The 16103-nt window shown below is 43.2% G+C and overlaps 1 protein-coding gene across 1 annotated transcript in view; it reads left to right on the forward strand.

Moving 5' to 3' along the window:
- The window catches only part of dhx36 (DEAH (Asp-Glu-Ala-His) box polypeptide 36), a 31138-nt gene extending 17138 nt beyond the window's left edge, over positions 1 to 14000 (forward strand). The window contains exons 13-26 of the mRNA XM_080460373.1: positions 2404 to 2491; positions 3684 to 3739; positions 3857 to 3921; positions 4499 to 4642; positions 5027 to 5144; positions 6833 to 6931; positions 7827 to 8000; positions 8094 to 8180; positions 8270 to 8353; positions 8460 to 8559; positions 8672 to 8762; positions 10681 to 10801; positions 12434 to 12586; positions 13162 to 14000. Of these exons, the coding sequence (XP_080316499.1) occupies positions 2404 to 2491; positions 3684 to 3739; positions 3857 to 3921; positions 4499 to 4642; positions 5027 to 5144; positions 6833 to 6931; positions 7827 to 8000; positions 8094 to 8180; positions 8270 to 8353; positions 8460 to 8559; positions 8672 to 8762; positions 10681 to 10801; positions 12434 to 12586; positions 13162 to 13386 (1605 nt within the window). The 3' untranslated portion in view covers positions 13387 to 14000. The remainder of the gene's footprint in view (positions 1 to 2403; positions 2492 to 3683; positions 3740 to 3856; positions 3922 to 4498; positions 4643 to 5026; positions 5145 to 6832; positions 6932 to 7826; positions 8001 to 8093; positions 8181 to 8269; positions 8354 to 8459; positions 8560 to 8671; positions 8763 to 10680; positions 10802 to 12433; positions 12587 to 13161) is intronic.
- The last annotated feature ends 2103 nt before the right edge of the window (positions 14001 to 16103 follow it).

Raw genomic sequence — 16103 nt, forward strand, 5'->3', positions numbered from 1 at the left:
AACCGAGGATCTGGAGCGTCTGCCAGTGCCGCGGCTGTGATGATGGCTTAATTATGTTGCAGGGGTTTTGTGATTTAGACATCCAGGGGGTTGACGTGAAAGCAGTAATGAATGCTTGCTGGGTACAACTATCAACTATATATGAGGGTACGTTGGCTAAATCGTTGGCTAACACCGCAGAGGTTACTCTACTGTTGCCTAATTTTCAATCAGAATTGATCCGAGCCTCTTCCTATACGGCATGTATGCAAAATAGATGTCTGTCCAATTGTAGGACGATATACTGCCTGGTTCTTGCTCCCCTGTCTCTTTCATAGGACATTATTGTTCACACACACACACATAGAGTCCCTTGTGGGTGCCACTGGTTGAGCGTTGGTAATAATAATTAGTTTTAATTAAAAAGGCAGGGGTGCTCCGGGCCACTTAACATGTCTGAATTTCTTGTACCATTCAGTTTTTTCCCCATAAATGAATGGAATAGTTATTTTTATAGAGCGATTATTTTATGTCGGTGACATTTTATCCAGAAAATGGGTTCACTTCAAATACATGTCATGAAATGTAACCTTGACATTTTAATCAGAACATATTTCCTGAAACTCTTCAGGAGTGCTTGGGCTTTTCCTCTAATTAGGGGACTTTCTAATAGGAAAACGAGCACTACACTTAAATATATTGTGCTGAAGACATTCCTAACTCTCAGAATACCAGAATGATTGATTGAATTCTGTGAGCTGCCATTGAAAAAAAAAGATACTTTGGAAAACAGCCATAAGAAAAGGATTTAAAAACAATATGTAGGAAGAAAAAAGTGTCGAAGGGGGGGAAAAAATAATCAATTTTACTCTTTTTATCATTACTCTATGCGATTTTGTATTGTGAAAGAGACACTGAAACCTTGTGTCAAGGTTTACTTGTCAAAAACACACTCATACTTGATATTGTATGCAAGCACACGTGGAAGCAGTGCACTGACAGACGGATAAAATAATTACAAATATCCATTTAAAATGACTGTTGAGGGAGAGTTTCTCCCCTGGTCCTCAACCTAGATGTTGTATTCTATCTGATCCCAATCTGAATGAAATTGTGGACTTTTGTAACTCAATGGGTACAATGGGCTTTCTTCAGTCGGCAAGGTTTGATCCCACATGTCCACCTGCCTGTATGCTGAAGTGTCCTCGAGCAACACTCCGAACCTGAAATTGCTCCCATTGGATAGATCGAGTGCCTTGTATGACAGTCATCACCATTTGTGTGAGTGTGTGCGTGTGAATGGGATTAACGGTGTAAAGTGCTTTGGGGACAACTGAAGTAAAGAAAAAGCACTATACATGTGAAACACATTCACGAGCCACTTCTTTTCAATGAGATTGGCCATAATCAAATGTAATGCTGTAATGCTTCATGCCGATGTTTTGAGAAAAAATGGCATAACATAACGGATCTATACTGGAGATCATATTGAAAGTTTTTTTCAAATAGTCAGAAAGCTTGAAGGACATAAGGTCGGGTTTTGCAGCCTTGAAGAGAAACACAACAAGCTTGATTAGTGGAGCTGACAAATCCACCTTCAGCCGTGGAAAAGCCGGAGTGGAATCGTGTGCAAAGTATCATGGGACTGATCCTCTCGACGAAATCGGGTGATATTCTTAGTGCATATAAACTTACAAAAATATCTGATCACTTTATTCGTTGTTCATGTCAATGGGACTGTCTGATCTGTCAATCAGAAAGAATTGTTTTTGTTCAGCCAGCTTTTCTTAATTTCTTCTGCCGTTGTTTTTCCCCAGAGCATTGACGTATTGGCAGAACATCTCTCTTATTGTTTCTTATCCCCCCCCCCAAATTCAGGTTGTTTACTTGCGACTCCCCAATGTGTTTTTTAAACTGCCCTCCAACACGTCTAAATCCATGTTACTTGAAATCACTCAGCTCTCCTTCCATTCATGCAAAAACCCTTATTGAAGTCACATGTTGTCACTTTTATCACAGGCAATCCGTACAGTACAGTCAGCGTTATTTTTTTTAATTTATTTTTTTTCGTCTGTTGATCTTTTTCACAGCGAGCGATTTTTGGTTTTGTTTTTCGTTTCTGCCGCTCTGGAAAAAAAAAAAGACGCCTCTTCCTGTGCCAGAGCCCAGCCGAGGCTGCGGCGTAGCGGAAAGTTGTGATTGTCATAATGATGCCGGCAGGGAGTGTCAGGAACCTATCGCGTGCTCGGATGTGGAGGTTGCGAACCGAGGGCAGATCGCCTGCGTCTGTCTCGGCTCAGCTCTGACTCGGTTCAGCCGTGACGTCATCGCTTGTTCGCAGCCTGTTTCTCGTTTTGTCGCGAATAGACGCTGGCTCGGTGTCTTTCATCTGCGCTCACCGGCTCTGGTGTCGTGTTTTGACAGGAAGGAGCGATCTTGGTTTTCCTTCCCGGCTGGGACAACATCAGCACTCTGAACGACCTGCTCATGGCTCAGCAGATGTTCAGATCAGGTCGGTATCAGGGCGATGCACGTCGACAACATTTACGAGTGAAGCACACGGGGTAATAAAAGCTGAGTTTAAAAGATCTCAACTCAACGAGAGCGTGTTTTGTAATTATTTGTAGTCCCCCCTGCACTCAAAAGTGTTTGATCATTTACTTACCTCAATAATTGGTTTTTAATCTGCAGAGTGAGGCAGAGTTTAGTAATCGGAGGGGATACCCTGGAGGGAGAGCAAATGATCCTCTAAGCTCATCTGAAAGCACATAAGCACAAGTATGATCTATGAAAAGCTGGATAATCCCAGTCCAAAGTGCATCTTACTTAATAAACACATCAAGGCACTCAATTCGCTCCACTTTAGGAGATTCTTTTGTTGCAGCAGTAGTTTTTCTATACACTAATCCAATTATAATGATTGCATAATACAGAGAATGACAACAGAAGAAAAAAAAGGAGCAGACTAAACTATCAAGTAGATCAAGCTGAATATGAATCTGATATTTGATTTCTGAGTATATGAAGTTGAATTTTATGTTTCGATATCAGGTTTCAGTTAATAGAAACTGAATGTACTACTTGCATTTGCAGATGTGGTATTCAAGAAAATGCAAATTCAATCCTTTTTTCTAAATAAGTGCAACGAAGTGTAGCTCACATCTGTGAAGGTTCAAACGGAAAAACAGAGGAATTTGTTGATAAAAGAATTGAAGCAGAAAAACGAGCAAGAATCTCACTCCGAGGAGGAGGTGGATAAAAAGATGCATCGGCCAGAATAAAAATTGCTCTTGCCACCTCAAAGAAAGTATGAAAAACAAATCTCTGTTTTTGAGCAAAATTTATCAAACTTAACATTTATAGAGCTTTTTTTTTTATATAGCTTTTTCCTGCCAACTACTTTTTTTCTTTTTTTTTTTTAAATCTTGACTTTCTTAAATTAAGTTTTCGTCTTGTTTGAATAATTTTTTTTCAAATTTTGCATTTAATTTTGTATTTTTTTTTTTCTTCTCGACATTTAATATTAAAATACAGTTTGAACATGTTTGTCAGAGTTTAGTTCCTGCAGTTGAAATCCTTCACAGTGATATCCCTGGTTATATAAAAAGAGAAGACTTCATACAGCCTCATGCTCTCGTACTTGTTCTTCACATCGGCGAAACAAAAGTTCTGAGGTGCATTTTCTGTGTGATGCTCTGTTTCAGATCGATTTATTATCATCCCTTTGCACTCCCTCATGCCCACTGTAAATCAGACGCAGGTCAGTATCTTTCTCTTTCTCGGGACTGATTCGGTAACTGCCGCTTGTCCTGCTTTTTTTATTCCCTCCTCAATATTGGAAGAGTCCCGTCTCATCTTTCTCTCTCCCTCGTCTCAGGTGTTCAAAAGGCCTCCCCCTGGAGTCAGAAAGATTGTGATTGCTACCAACATAGCTGAGACCAGGTGTGTAAGTGTGTGTGCGCATGCTGATTTTCCTGTCAGGCCTTTATACTTACTGCATTTGAAAATGTATTTTTGGCCATTTCTGAGTCGGAGGGCCCAGAGGACGTTATTGTCACATTTAGCAGCGTGTGTCGGCGTACACATGTCATTTGCTGTGTCGCCATCATTAATGGAGATGGTGAATTTGGAGCGAATTAGCATACACTTCTCGGATTGATTGCAAACAGTGTAATACTGGCTTTGATGGTGACTTGGTAATTTGGAGACGCATTCACAGCCTCACACACGCTGGGTAAATTAAGGCGCTGCCTCGGCGCTGCACTCCCCTCACATCACTCCACTAAATATAGACTCTAAATCTACCAAAGGGCTAAATTTTATTTTCTACTTCAAAATGAGTTTGTGTGTGTGTGTGTGTGTCTTGCGGATTCTTAACTTAGCATTTTTGACAGACTGCTTTGAAGTAGTTTTTTTTTTTTTTTTTTTATTCCTTCTGTACTATTTGACCCTAATTCCAGCATTTTATTTTTTTTTTCCTCCCGTCTCCCCATCTTTGTCTTTTCACACATCTTCACAGCATCACCATAGACGACGTCGTTTACGTGATAGATGGAGGCAAGATCAAGGAGACCCACTTTGACACCAACAACAACATCAGCACCATGGCGGCCGAATGGGTTAGCCTGGCCAATGCTAAACAGAGAAAAGGGCGGGCTGGCAGGTGTGTTTTGTTTTTCTTCTTCACGTGACCTTATTTGGAGATATGTTTATAACGAGGGCACGCTTCATATTAATCCATGGACGATATTACTCGTCGCTGTCAATCTGCCCCTTCACCACTCTTTTCCTGCGCTGCCCATCTATAAACACTGAGAAAGTGTATCCGCTCCCCGGTTGCTTCCAGCCTGTGACTTCAGACTGTTCTGTTGACGGCGCTGACATCAAAAGTGTAGCAGGGCCCAATTAGCAGAAGCTGCTTACTGTGTGCAGTTTCATCCCACTGATTTTAAATTAAGCTCTTGTCGCAAGTCTGATACAGCATGTAACCTTTTTTTTTTTTTTTTCTCCCCTCTTCTTCTTCTTTTCTTCCCCTGCATATAATCAGAGTGCGTCCAGGAAAGTGCTATCATCTGTACAACGGTCTCCGGGCCAGCTTGTTGGACGCCTATCAGCTCCCTGAAATCATGAGGACACCGCTGGAGGAGCTCTGCTTGCAGATTAAGGTGGCGCATGAGGGAGGGGAGACAGAGGGACGGTGACTGAGAGACGAATAAAAGCAGAGTAAAGAGTTGAGATGAGGACGAGATTGCTGTGAATGAGGTTTTTTCGGCGTGTGCGTGTGTGTGTGTGTGTGTGTGTGCGTGCGTGCGTGCGTGCGTGTGTGTAGAGGTGGAAGAGCGGCCTGCCATTATTGCTCCTGTGCTGAATTACAGCCTCTCCTGCCTAACGAGAACTCGAGCCGAGCCTCCCAGGCTGACTCATGCCCCCTGCCCGCCACCTCGTTCGCTCCTCTTTTTGCTGATAACATAATCACTCCTCTCACATGGTTTTGTTTTCTCACATAAACAGGTGTTTTCTTCTCTTTTGGCTTCATTTATTTATTTATTTATTTTTTACTCATTCTCTCGTCAAACCCTCACTCTCCAGTCAGACATATTTCAACCAGTGCTAATGGAACATTAAGCCAAAGTTCACTCGTATCTAGTGGCAGCCGTGATTGTTCTCACCAGCGGTTTTATTGGATCTGTTTTTTTTCTTTTTTTTTTTTTTTCTTTCAAGCTTTAGTTGGATGTATTCAAGTATGTGTGTAATGTGTTTTTCTGAAGCTTGTGGGTGAGAGGCGGACTAATGCATCAGGCTGTCCTCAAAGTGAGAGAAACACTGACAACATGCTAACCCTGAGCTAAGTCTCTAATGCACAAACACTCAACCTATTAGTCACGCACGGAGATGCGGAGTTGCTTCCTTACTCTGCCGTTTGCCACAGATAGAGGTTCTGCGTATTTAAAATCTCCTCACACGCTGTGAATACGGCTCTTATCAACACATTTATCCTGTATCCAGTGTGAAGAGGCGCATGTTAATGCGGTTAACTCTTTGTTTCAGCCAATACTGTCGGCGTGCTCCGGTATCTTATTGTATATATGTTCTCAACGGCAATTAGAGAGAATCAAACCTTCCATCCATCTTCCCCAAAGCCTTATCTAACTCCGACTCTTGGAGCGCTGGTGTGTATCTCAGCTGACTATGGACAAAGACAGGTTACACTCTGGACAAGTTTCGAGACACACAAATGAAACATGTGTCTCTCCACAAATAAATGCACCCCGGTCTAAGATTGAACTGCTATTTTTACTGTGCAAACCACGATGTCGTGCACGTTTTATGTGTTTTGTTAACTGTTAACATGCTGGTTATCTTCTATCTCATCATCTCTATGACATTATATTATATATTATATTATATATCTCTTGATATGTTGCCTGTGAATCTGTGTTTGCCACAAATGAGAGGCCAGTCTTCACACTCGTGCTGCACTTCTTGGTGTGGACCAAAGCAAGAAAAAAACATTTCATGCACACTGACATTTTTAACCAGCCAAAAGATATAAACAGACCGCACAGTGGACGCTCCAGTGATATTATGCAACACGACTTTCATAACTTTCCACAACAATGCCACGTCCTGGTCTGATTCTATTTTCAAGTTATTGCTGCTGCGTTTTCACAATTTTCTTTTTCCGACTTACACCCTCACGACAACTTGTAAACCTATGTAAAGGAGTGAGTATTTCAGAAGACATTATTCTGTGTCTGTTTAAGGTTTTTTTTCTATCGTAGCTTGTTCAAGGTTTGTAGATATCAAAAAAAAATTTTTTACATGCTTTTTCAATGTGATGTGTCATGTCTAGATATTGAAGCTTGGATCTATCAGTCGATTCCTGGAAAAGGCCCTGGACCCTCCGACGCCACAGGCAGTCGGCCTCGCCATCAAAAGCCTCACTGACCTGGTAAAAAAAAAAAAATCGAGTCCAGTTGGAAAACAATTGAACAATCTACTATGTCATGCAAATAGAAACTTCTGCAACAAGTCCCAACAGCCTTTTATGATAATATCTATAGGAAATCTGTTATTTAACCAGGAATTACTACATGTTTTCATACAAAGCATCGATGAGCAAATAGTCTACTCAGTACTACACTTTGGAATGATTCTAGGCCCTTCTCAAATCTCCCAAGACTGGCGTTATTGTCGTCGGACAGCGTCTCTTATTCCCATCAATCAGTTAATTAACTTAGTAACTGTTTCACCTTTTAATTAAGTCACTCTACAGTAATTTGTACAAGTGACAAAAATACAATAGCCCTGGGGGAAGCTGGAGTACTTTTAAAAGAGAGATCCTCCGTTGACCTGAGTCTGTGGTGCTTATAGATCTGCTCATTCCAGGGAGACTGTTTTACTACTTACCATTTGTGGAGGAGGCAGATAGAAATCAGTCATCATTAAAGAGAGGATAAAGATTAAAATGAGCAGCATTTCATGCTAACAAGGTTAAAACGTGATGCATTTCAGTGGAGCTGGGACGCCGAGTTTGTGTCTGACAATAACAAAACTCCGTTGATTTGCTTCTGGGTTTTAAATATCTTTAATATGATTTTTCTAATGAAATGAGATCAGCGTGGACGGTCAACACGTTTTTTCTTGGAAAGCAGTTCTCCCTTTTAAACTTGTTTCTTTTTCGATAAAGGCTTTAGTTTCTATATTTGAACCGAGCACTGCTTTCTAAATTGCGTGAGTGTCATCGAGTTTCCGGTGGATGCGCTTTAAATCACATTACGCCGAGTCGCAGCTGATTAACTGCCGCGTCTTCCTTCCTTCTGGATGCTGTTGCATCGTCTTGATAGAACGCTCTGGACCATGACGAGAACCTGACAGCGTTGGGTATCCACCTGGCTCGTCTGCCCGTGGAGCCTCACATCGGTAAACTCATCCTGTTTGGGGCTCTGTTGGGCTGCCTCGACCCCGTTCTCACCATCGCCGGTTCACTCAGCTTCAAAGATCCTTTCTTCATACCCCTGGTACGGCACGGAGTTCGCAAGCATGACAAGATACACAGGCAACGGCACAAAACACGCCTTTGCTTCTTTTTAAATGGTCCTTTTTTTCTACAGGGTAAAGAGAAGATGGCAGACATGAGGAGGAAAACGCTGTCCAAAAACTCAAAGAGTGACCACCTCACTATCGTCAATGCCTTCCAGGTAGAAGGCCCCCCACACTGGTCACGCATTAAATTTCTTTCATCGCCGTTGTTGATCCAAGCTTAAGTTATCTTGCATTGAACGCACAGGGCTGGGAGGAGGCAAAGCGGCGTGGTGGCAGGTACGAGAGGGAGTTCTGCTGGGACAACTTCCTGTCTGCCAACACGCTCCAGGTGAGTCAGGCTGGTTGTTTTGTGCTCGATGTTGCAGTGAATTGATTCGATGGGCGGGGAAGGTTGTGGCTTTTTGAAGCAGTTTGTTTGTCACGTTCTCATCCAGATGCTGCACAACATGAAAGCCCAGTTTGCAGAGCATCTCATGGGCGCAGGATTCGTTGGGAGCAAGAATCCCAAAGACCCCAAATCCAACGTCAACTCTGGTATTTAAAGCTCCCGTCCATTCATTCTCAGAAATCCAATAAGCAATACAAGATGGCGTGGAAGGCGTGTAAATATAGCAGCCCTCATTTATACCTTCTCTTCTCTCCTCAGACAACGAGAAGTTAATCAAGGCGGTGATTGTAGCTGGTCTGTACCCTAAGGTGGCCATGATCAGGCCGTCTCACAGCACCAAGAGGCCCGGGTGAGTCTGGACAGGGATTAGCATTGACAGACAGGAAAAGGGCTGCACAGGATAAGATAAAGATACACACAATCGCTTCCATTGATCTCTGCACTGAGAAATGGTCCTCACGCTGCAAGTTATCATCAGAGCTCTTAGGTAGAACTTCTGTAAGGGTCCTGTGACAGTTTGCTGAGGCTGTGCAGAGACCCTGCTAGAACAACTGTCAAAAAATAAATAAAAAAGCGTCAGCTTAAGATCAATGCAGTCTTCATAGAATCACCCCGAGGCTGTCATAGACCGTGGCTGTGACCTGCGTGCAGAAGTCTGATGCACACATCAGAGAAACAGAGACACACACACACACACACACACACACACACACACACACACACACACACACACACACACACACACACACACACACACTCGCAGTCATTTTTGTTTGTCTTTGACAGTTTTAGACGAAGGTGCACAGTGAAAATCCCAGCGTGTTTCCCTCCACATGAGAGCAAAGCAAACTAAATCCGAACCCACTTTATGGGCTCGGCGTCCACGCCGCAGCGTTTAATGAATTCACCGCTCGGTTAAACACTTTTTTTGTGTCGTCGCTGAATCAGACGGCTGTCTGGTTCACGTCGCTCCCGGCAGTCGAGCAGTCGGTTCAGTCAGGCCGACACACGGGAGCTCGGAACATGGTGTTACTTTCATGTTGGAAATTATCAGCCAACTGCATCACAATTTCTCTTATGATGTTCCCGTGCCAGAAACAAATAATGGCAGGACGCCTTCTGTCTGCCTTGTTTTAACAAGCCAACAGCACCTGACGTGTTGTTTCGAGAACAATTTTCTGTCATTCTGACAGAACGCGCATTCTGGCAATGGTGCGTTTTCAGACAACTGGTCGAACAGCCGAATCGACATAGAAGAAAATAAGTGTATATCGGAACAATTTACCATCGCACTGTTAGAGTTTGGCGTGGTCGGAGGGATAAACAGCTCAAACGATCACGACAAATAGAAACATGTATTCTGCTTTTTTGTTCCGCTCACCTAAAGTACCGAACAATGGTTATCGTCCTGGTGGAACCTCATGTCGTCTTGAGCTTTTAGCGTCACGCAGAGCTCCGTGGATCCATACTTATGGATATCTGCTGTTTGTAAATAACTTTTTTTTATTCCTGATTAGAAAAATCAAGATTCAAGAACTTTAAAAAGTCTACTTCCCTTTGTGTGGACAAAACATAAAATCTGTGTATTTTAGACTTTTTAATAGTTTTTCTGACGGTCATCCTTTATCTAATTTCAAGTTTGCATCTTTTTTTTTCTTTTTTTCGGTTTCTTCGTCATTTTGTGCCTCTATAGTCCAGCTATTTTGATATTGTGTCATAGCTTAGTGTTTAGTCATAATATCCCTCGTCCAAATCAGATTCGGTTCGAGATTGCTTTTTTTTTTTTTGTCAAGCGGTCGAGGTTAATTAAGAGTTCTAAATTGCCCCGAGGTGTAAATTTGAGAGCGTGTGATTCTCTTTGCCCTGTAATAAACTTGACGACCTGGGATCGGCTCCAGTACACCACGGCCCTGAACTGGATAAAGCGTCGCAGAAGACGGAGAGATGGATATTTAGATAGAGTGGCGAGGAGGATCACAGGAGAATCATTTTTTTCCCCCAGAATTGTAGGACAAATGCCAGAGTGAGTCAGAAAAACACGTCTGTTTCCCGTCATGCTGTCATTTATTAAGATATCAGTACTGTATCTTTGAGATTCTGAGAGATTTCGATTCAGCTTGATTTTCATTTCAAAGAATGTAAATCGCTGTTTTTGTGAATTCCATTATATTTAGACTTGTTTCAGATTTTCTTGCCGCCTCGTGTGTGTCGATGGGCAGGCGTCTCCCTCCCGACATTAACGCTCTCTAACATGTTGCCTCTGTCAGGGTGAAGGTGTACACACAGGCCGACGGAAAAGTGTGCATCCACCCGAAATCCGTCAACGCCGAGGAGACGGACTTCAACTACACGTGGCTCATTTACCACCTCAAGATGAGAACGAGCAGCGTGAGTAAGCGCAAAGGATCCGAGAGCGTGCCGCGTCCCGCCTCGACATACCTGCGTGTTTTCTTGTTTTCGGTTTGTTTTCCCATTGGCCTGCGTGTTGCTGGAGGTTTTTCTGATCTTGCATGTCTCCCTCCGGAGGGGTGCATGCGAGGGGAAAGAGGGGGCCATTGGTTAAAGGTTGGCGGCGGTGCCACACCAGCTTTGCACTTAATGAATATTTGATTAAAACGCTGCTTTTCAAAGGCTCTCGTGCTTCAAAGCTTCCAGACACAATGTAAGAGGCGGTTCGGGGGACTGCAGAGCGGTCAATGCGGTTTCCTGACTGGCGCCCTCTCCCTCTTTCTCTTTTCATTTCACCTCTCTTTGTTTTCTCCTCCCTCACATCCGTTCTTCCAGCGCCTTCTCTTTCAGCGAATGCATCCATGTCCCCGAGGGGGGGAGGGGGGGGGGCACACCTTTCATGTCCTCTCTGATTGCTCCCTGAGTCTCTCTCGCTTTGCCGCTTTATGAAGTAAACTGTTCAGCCTCATTTCGCTGTGATTATTTGCAACCATTCCGTGTTTTTTTTTTTTTTTTTTCTTTCCTGTGGCTCGTACAGTAAGTGCTTTTGTGTTTGATGATGGATATTTGTCTGTGTAGACGTATGACGTGCCGAGAGTGCAATATTCTCAAGGTAATTTTTTTATTTATTTTTTTTTACCGAGACAGAAGCAAGCAGAAAGGCTGTAGAGAGAGAGAGACAAAAAAAAAAGAAATGAAAGTGAGGATTGACGTTAAAGTTCTTCTCTGACGCACTTGCCACTGGTGGTTCAGTACATTACACATTCATGGGGGTAAATGTAGTCATCACGGCTCATGCTTATTTTTTTCATGCCCACTCCCTCTACCTTTTTCTACCTCCTCCTGATGACGCTTTTTCCAACACTTCTGTCCGTTACCTTCAAAACTGAACGAGGTTTTCGTTTGACCTCACGTCTACTGCTGGTGCAGTCCCCGTGGCTTCTCACCTTCGAACCAAGCAGTTTTACTGAGCGGGTGAATACAGACGACGGCGTAGAATAAAACTTAATTTCTCTGTGTAAGAGTCTTAACTTTGGGGCTTCAGCTCTCTTAACTTGAGCACTCACACACTCACACACACACACACACACACACCAGTGTTGGTGGCTGCCGTGCATTGAGGTCGCACGTTGTAGAGAGCGCTCAGGGTTCAGTGTCACACCAACTGGGGGGGTCGAATCACCAACCTTAGAGATTGGAAGCTTTATCAGCTGAGCCCCTGCACTTTGTAATGCGAGAAAAGGAAAAAATATTCAAGCTACTCGACATAAGCAGCTGTCGGTGAAGTACAAGAGAGGAGGAACGGTCGGCGGTGTAACACATTATCGAGATGGGGCAGGATGACATTTCTCCTGACTCTGGAGGCTCTGAAACACGTTTTCCTCGCACAGCCTCTCGTCACTAATGGGACACTTTCAGCCCACACCGCAGAGTAGCTGTCGGGCACGGTGTGTCATAATGATGCCGTTTCGCTTTCGCAGGATGGGTCATTGTGTTTCCTTGTTATACTCCTGTTGTTGTGCGTTGGTCACATCTTTGTGTTAACCCCCCCCACCCCCTCCCCCCTTTCAGATCTTCCTGTACGATTGCACTGAAGTGTCCCCGTTCTCGCTGCTGTTCTTCGGCGGAGACATCACCATCCAGAAAGATGAGGACCAGGAAACCATCGCGGTGGACAAGTGGATTGTCTTCCGATCCCCAGCTCGCATCGCTCACCTGGTCAAGGTAAACATAGCTCACTACCGACAACTCCCTCGCAATTAACTTTTACCCCTCTTATGAAGGTATTCAAGCCGTCTGGATTTAGTTAGACTTTTTTTTTTGCTATAGAATTGCTAAAATATGTCCTTTATTACTGCCCCATTGAAATAACTGGGAGTTAATTAATGTAACTGTGTAACACAAACTGGTAAATCTTGTCTGTGATTGGTTGATTCACCTGGATAAGTCCTGGCCTCCACTGTAAAAGCTGATGCATGTACACAAAGCTCATATCATGAACAGTACAGGGAGGGAAGGGGCTCAAAAATGTCCACCATTGTGCTACCAAAGGGGCTAAACTATGATTGAGCACATCAACCAAAGTGATTAATTGGAATTATGGACACTAATTTAATGACAGACTAATTATATGTGGATCGTTTTTAATCAGCAAGTATGCGTTTCATACATTTGCATAAAAAAAACAAAAAAACAGTTAAGTTAGAATTTGCCTATCTGTGGTCTCAGGGGTATGTTAAAGTGAAGTACATGATTGTCATAAAAGAGGTAAACAACGCTCACTTTTGTCTTTTCCGCAGAGTTTAAAGAAAGAGCTGGACTCTCTGCTGCAGGAGAAAATCTGCAACCCGGCTCCTGTGGACTGGCAGAACCGTCAATCCAAAGACTGCGCCGTGATCACCGCCATCATAGACCTCATCACCACCCAGGAGAAGCATTCGGGGGGCAGTCAGGGCCACAGCAGAGCGTGGGCGTCTGCTCCCAAAGGGTCCCACACGCACTTCGATGACGACGACGGAGATTAGAAAGGGGTCGGGGATCGAGACGGCAGTGAAGATGGAGCAGCTGACCTTCCGGATGGTTCTGCCTGGATGAAACCTCTGGGCTCTCTGGGTTCAACCGAACGCCAAATGGAACACGCCGCTACATGGAAACATTTTACTGCACTTGAATGGTTTTGTTTTGTTATTTCGGTGTTACACGAGCATCTTAAAAGTTCCGATGTAATGGAAAAGTAATTTTTTTCCATGATATATTTTCTCACAATTTTTTGTTACTTTTTTTTTTTTTTTTAGCTTAGAAGTCAAAAAAACTAAACGAAAAACTGTCCATGATCAGTTGTATTTTCCTTTTATTTTTTTAACTGGAAGCCACCATTATCGCAATTAAAATTTCAAGAATGATCTTTTTTTTCTTTTCTTTTTTTTTTTAGTTCATTCATTGTGAGTCGAAATAATTGGCACCAGAAAAGGATCTTATTCAAATGGTTTGCGATGCAGCTGTATTTTGCAACTCCGCCACAGCTTCCATGTTCATTAAGTTTGTAACACAACAGTTTGGGACAGGTCACACTCTTGTTTTCCAAAACAGTGTCACTTTAACAGCTTGAAAAATAAAAATGAAGATGCGCCATCACCTTGCCGAGCTTCACTTGTCTGATTAGGCTTGAGAAACCAATTTAATGTGTGTATCTTTTTTTTTTTTTTTTATCTGTTCTGAATGTCCAAACAGAGCAACCTGGCTGTTTTATCATCCCAAATGTTACTGCGGGAAATCATTTTATCCTGGCAGTGAGAATACATGACATGATGAGCTTCAATCCATTAAAATTTTTATTAAGGAGCAAAAAAAAAAAATATATATATATGAGGGAATAAATGAGTTTCTTCAATGTAAATCAGTACTCATGACAACACACACCTAAAAGAGGCCGTTTTACATATTTACATCCACGCAAATGATTTACAATATGTACAAGGGGAAGAAATGATTGAAGCAAGATGAGTCCATGCTGAGATGAGTGGTATCAAATAGCTCGTTTTCCCTGAGTGCGAATGCAAACCGCGTCCTCCTGAGAGTGCGGGTTTCCCGGTGCCGCCGTGCCTCGGGTTCGTGTCGCTCCACGGTTGTGGTTGCCGTTCGGGCCGGGGCTCAGAGCGCCGGGGCTTGATGGATGGTGTTATCATGGCACTGTGTCCAAACCATTCATTCCCTTTCGCTGAGCAACACTAAAAAAAAAAGATGACTCACGCGGGACAATCGCATTAAGAACGGGGGGGCCGGGCCGGGGACCGCTCGTCTCTTCCGCTCCCGCCATCAGCACACACAGATTAATTTCAGCATCCTTCTGTAACATGACAAATAGGAATCCTAATGGGGAGGCATTTATTAACACACTCCTCTGGGTAGTGCAAATCACGGGAGAGGATTATGGGTATTTTCACACTGAGGAATGACGCCGACATGATAGATAACAGGCACTTGGCGCCGCTGCTCGAACCATGGATGAAATTCCAGATTATATTTTTGAGATGACTTTTCTATTCACACGAAACATGTCATATACGTCGCTTTCATGGTGTTCTTCCTTCTTAAAACCAGCTTACAAGCAGCCCTCCTCAAGGGACCAAGGCTCATTGACTCGTGTCCTCTGTAGTTGACATGTTGTCCAGAGCCGGCCGTCTTTATTCCTTTGAGGCTCCTCTACTCATTGCTATTATCTTTTTTTTTTCGTGGACCTTCCAGTATTGTGTCGTACTGGAATGGTGGACCCCACAATTCAATTAAAATCTGAAAAGAGAGATTGAATAAACCCTTTTACCCGGAGTCCCAGGAGGGTTTTGTAGTCTGTAAACACCAGCTTTCATACACGTATGCAAATAAGTGTATGTGCACATTAATATCAGAGCATTTGTCCATTGGCAAGGTCCTTTAACTCTGCTTGCCTCATACATAAAGACCAGAGTAAAAGAGTCACACTGACTTGGACAATACACAGGTTAATCAGCTGGTGAACTAGAACATCGGTCTGCAACCATTAAAATCAAAAAGAGCCCCCCGCCCCCCTGTCACTTTAAAGAATATCAGCCCAGAGCTGAAAAACTGAATTTAAACTACTGAATTAAGATACTATACACGGCTCAGGCTTTTTTTTTCTCTAGAAATTACTCATGGTTAGTTACCTGAAGGCTGTGGCCCGAAACTCAACACCGATGGCCTGCAGTAAAGTGTTGCCATGCAGGTTGGAGTCACACAGATGTGTTCCATATTTCAGTTGGGCTTTTCTACTTATAGGTCGCCCGTTTGCTGTTTTGGCGGCAAGCAAAGCGCGTAGAACTGAAATACAATAGAAGTGACAGTATTATTTAGATGTCGATTTAATGCGGCCCGAGCAGCAGATGTGGGTCATTGCAGCATGGAAACCCATCGTCTTCGCCAGGGGAGCACAAACTGCACCCCGTCTGGAGTGGCTTCCCGTGGCTTCAACAAAATTACACACTAAATAAAACATTCAGCACAGCTGTGGTGTGACAAATGGGACACTTGGATCGTCACATCCTCCTGCGTCACCTGCGGATAGTTTATTTGGTACGATGGTGTCTTAAAAAAAGACTGGATTTTAAAGGTTGCAAACCCCCCGATTTCGAGAAAAAAAAAAAAAAAAAAACCCAGAAGCATTTAGTAGCTGAATTATATCTGCTATCACAGCAGGAGATTAAAGAGTTAAAACACAAAATATGCA

Source organism: Lipophrys pholis (genome assembly GCF_963383615.2).
Source record: "Lipophrys pholis genome assembly, chromosome: 3".
Taxonomy (NCBI): domain Eukaryota; kingdom Metazoa; phylum Chordata; class Actinopteri; order Blenniiformes; family Blenniidae; genus Lipophrys; species Lipophrys pholis.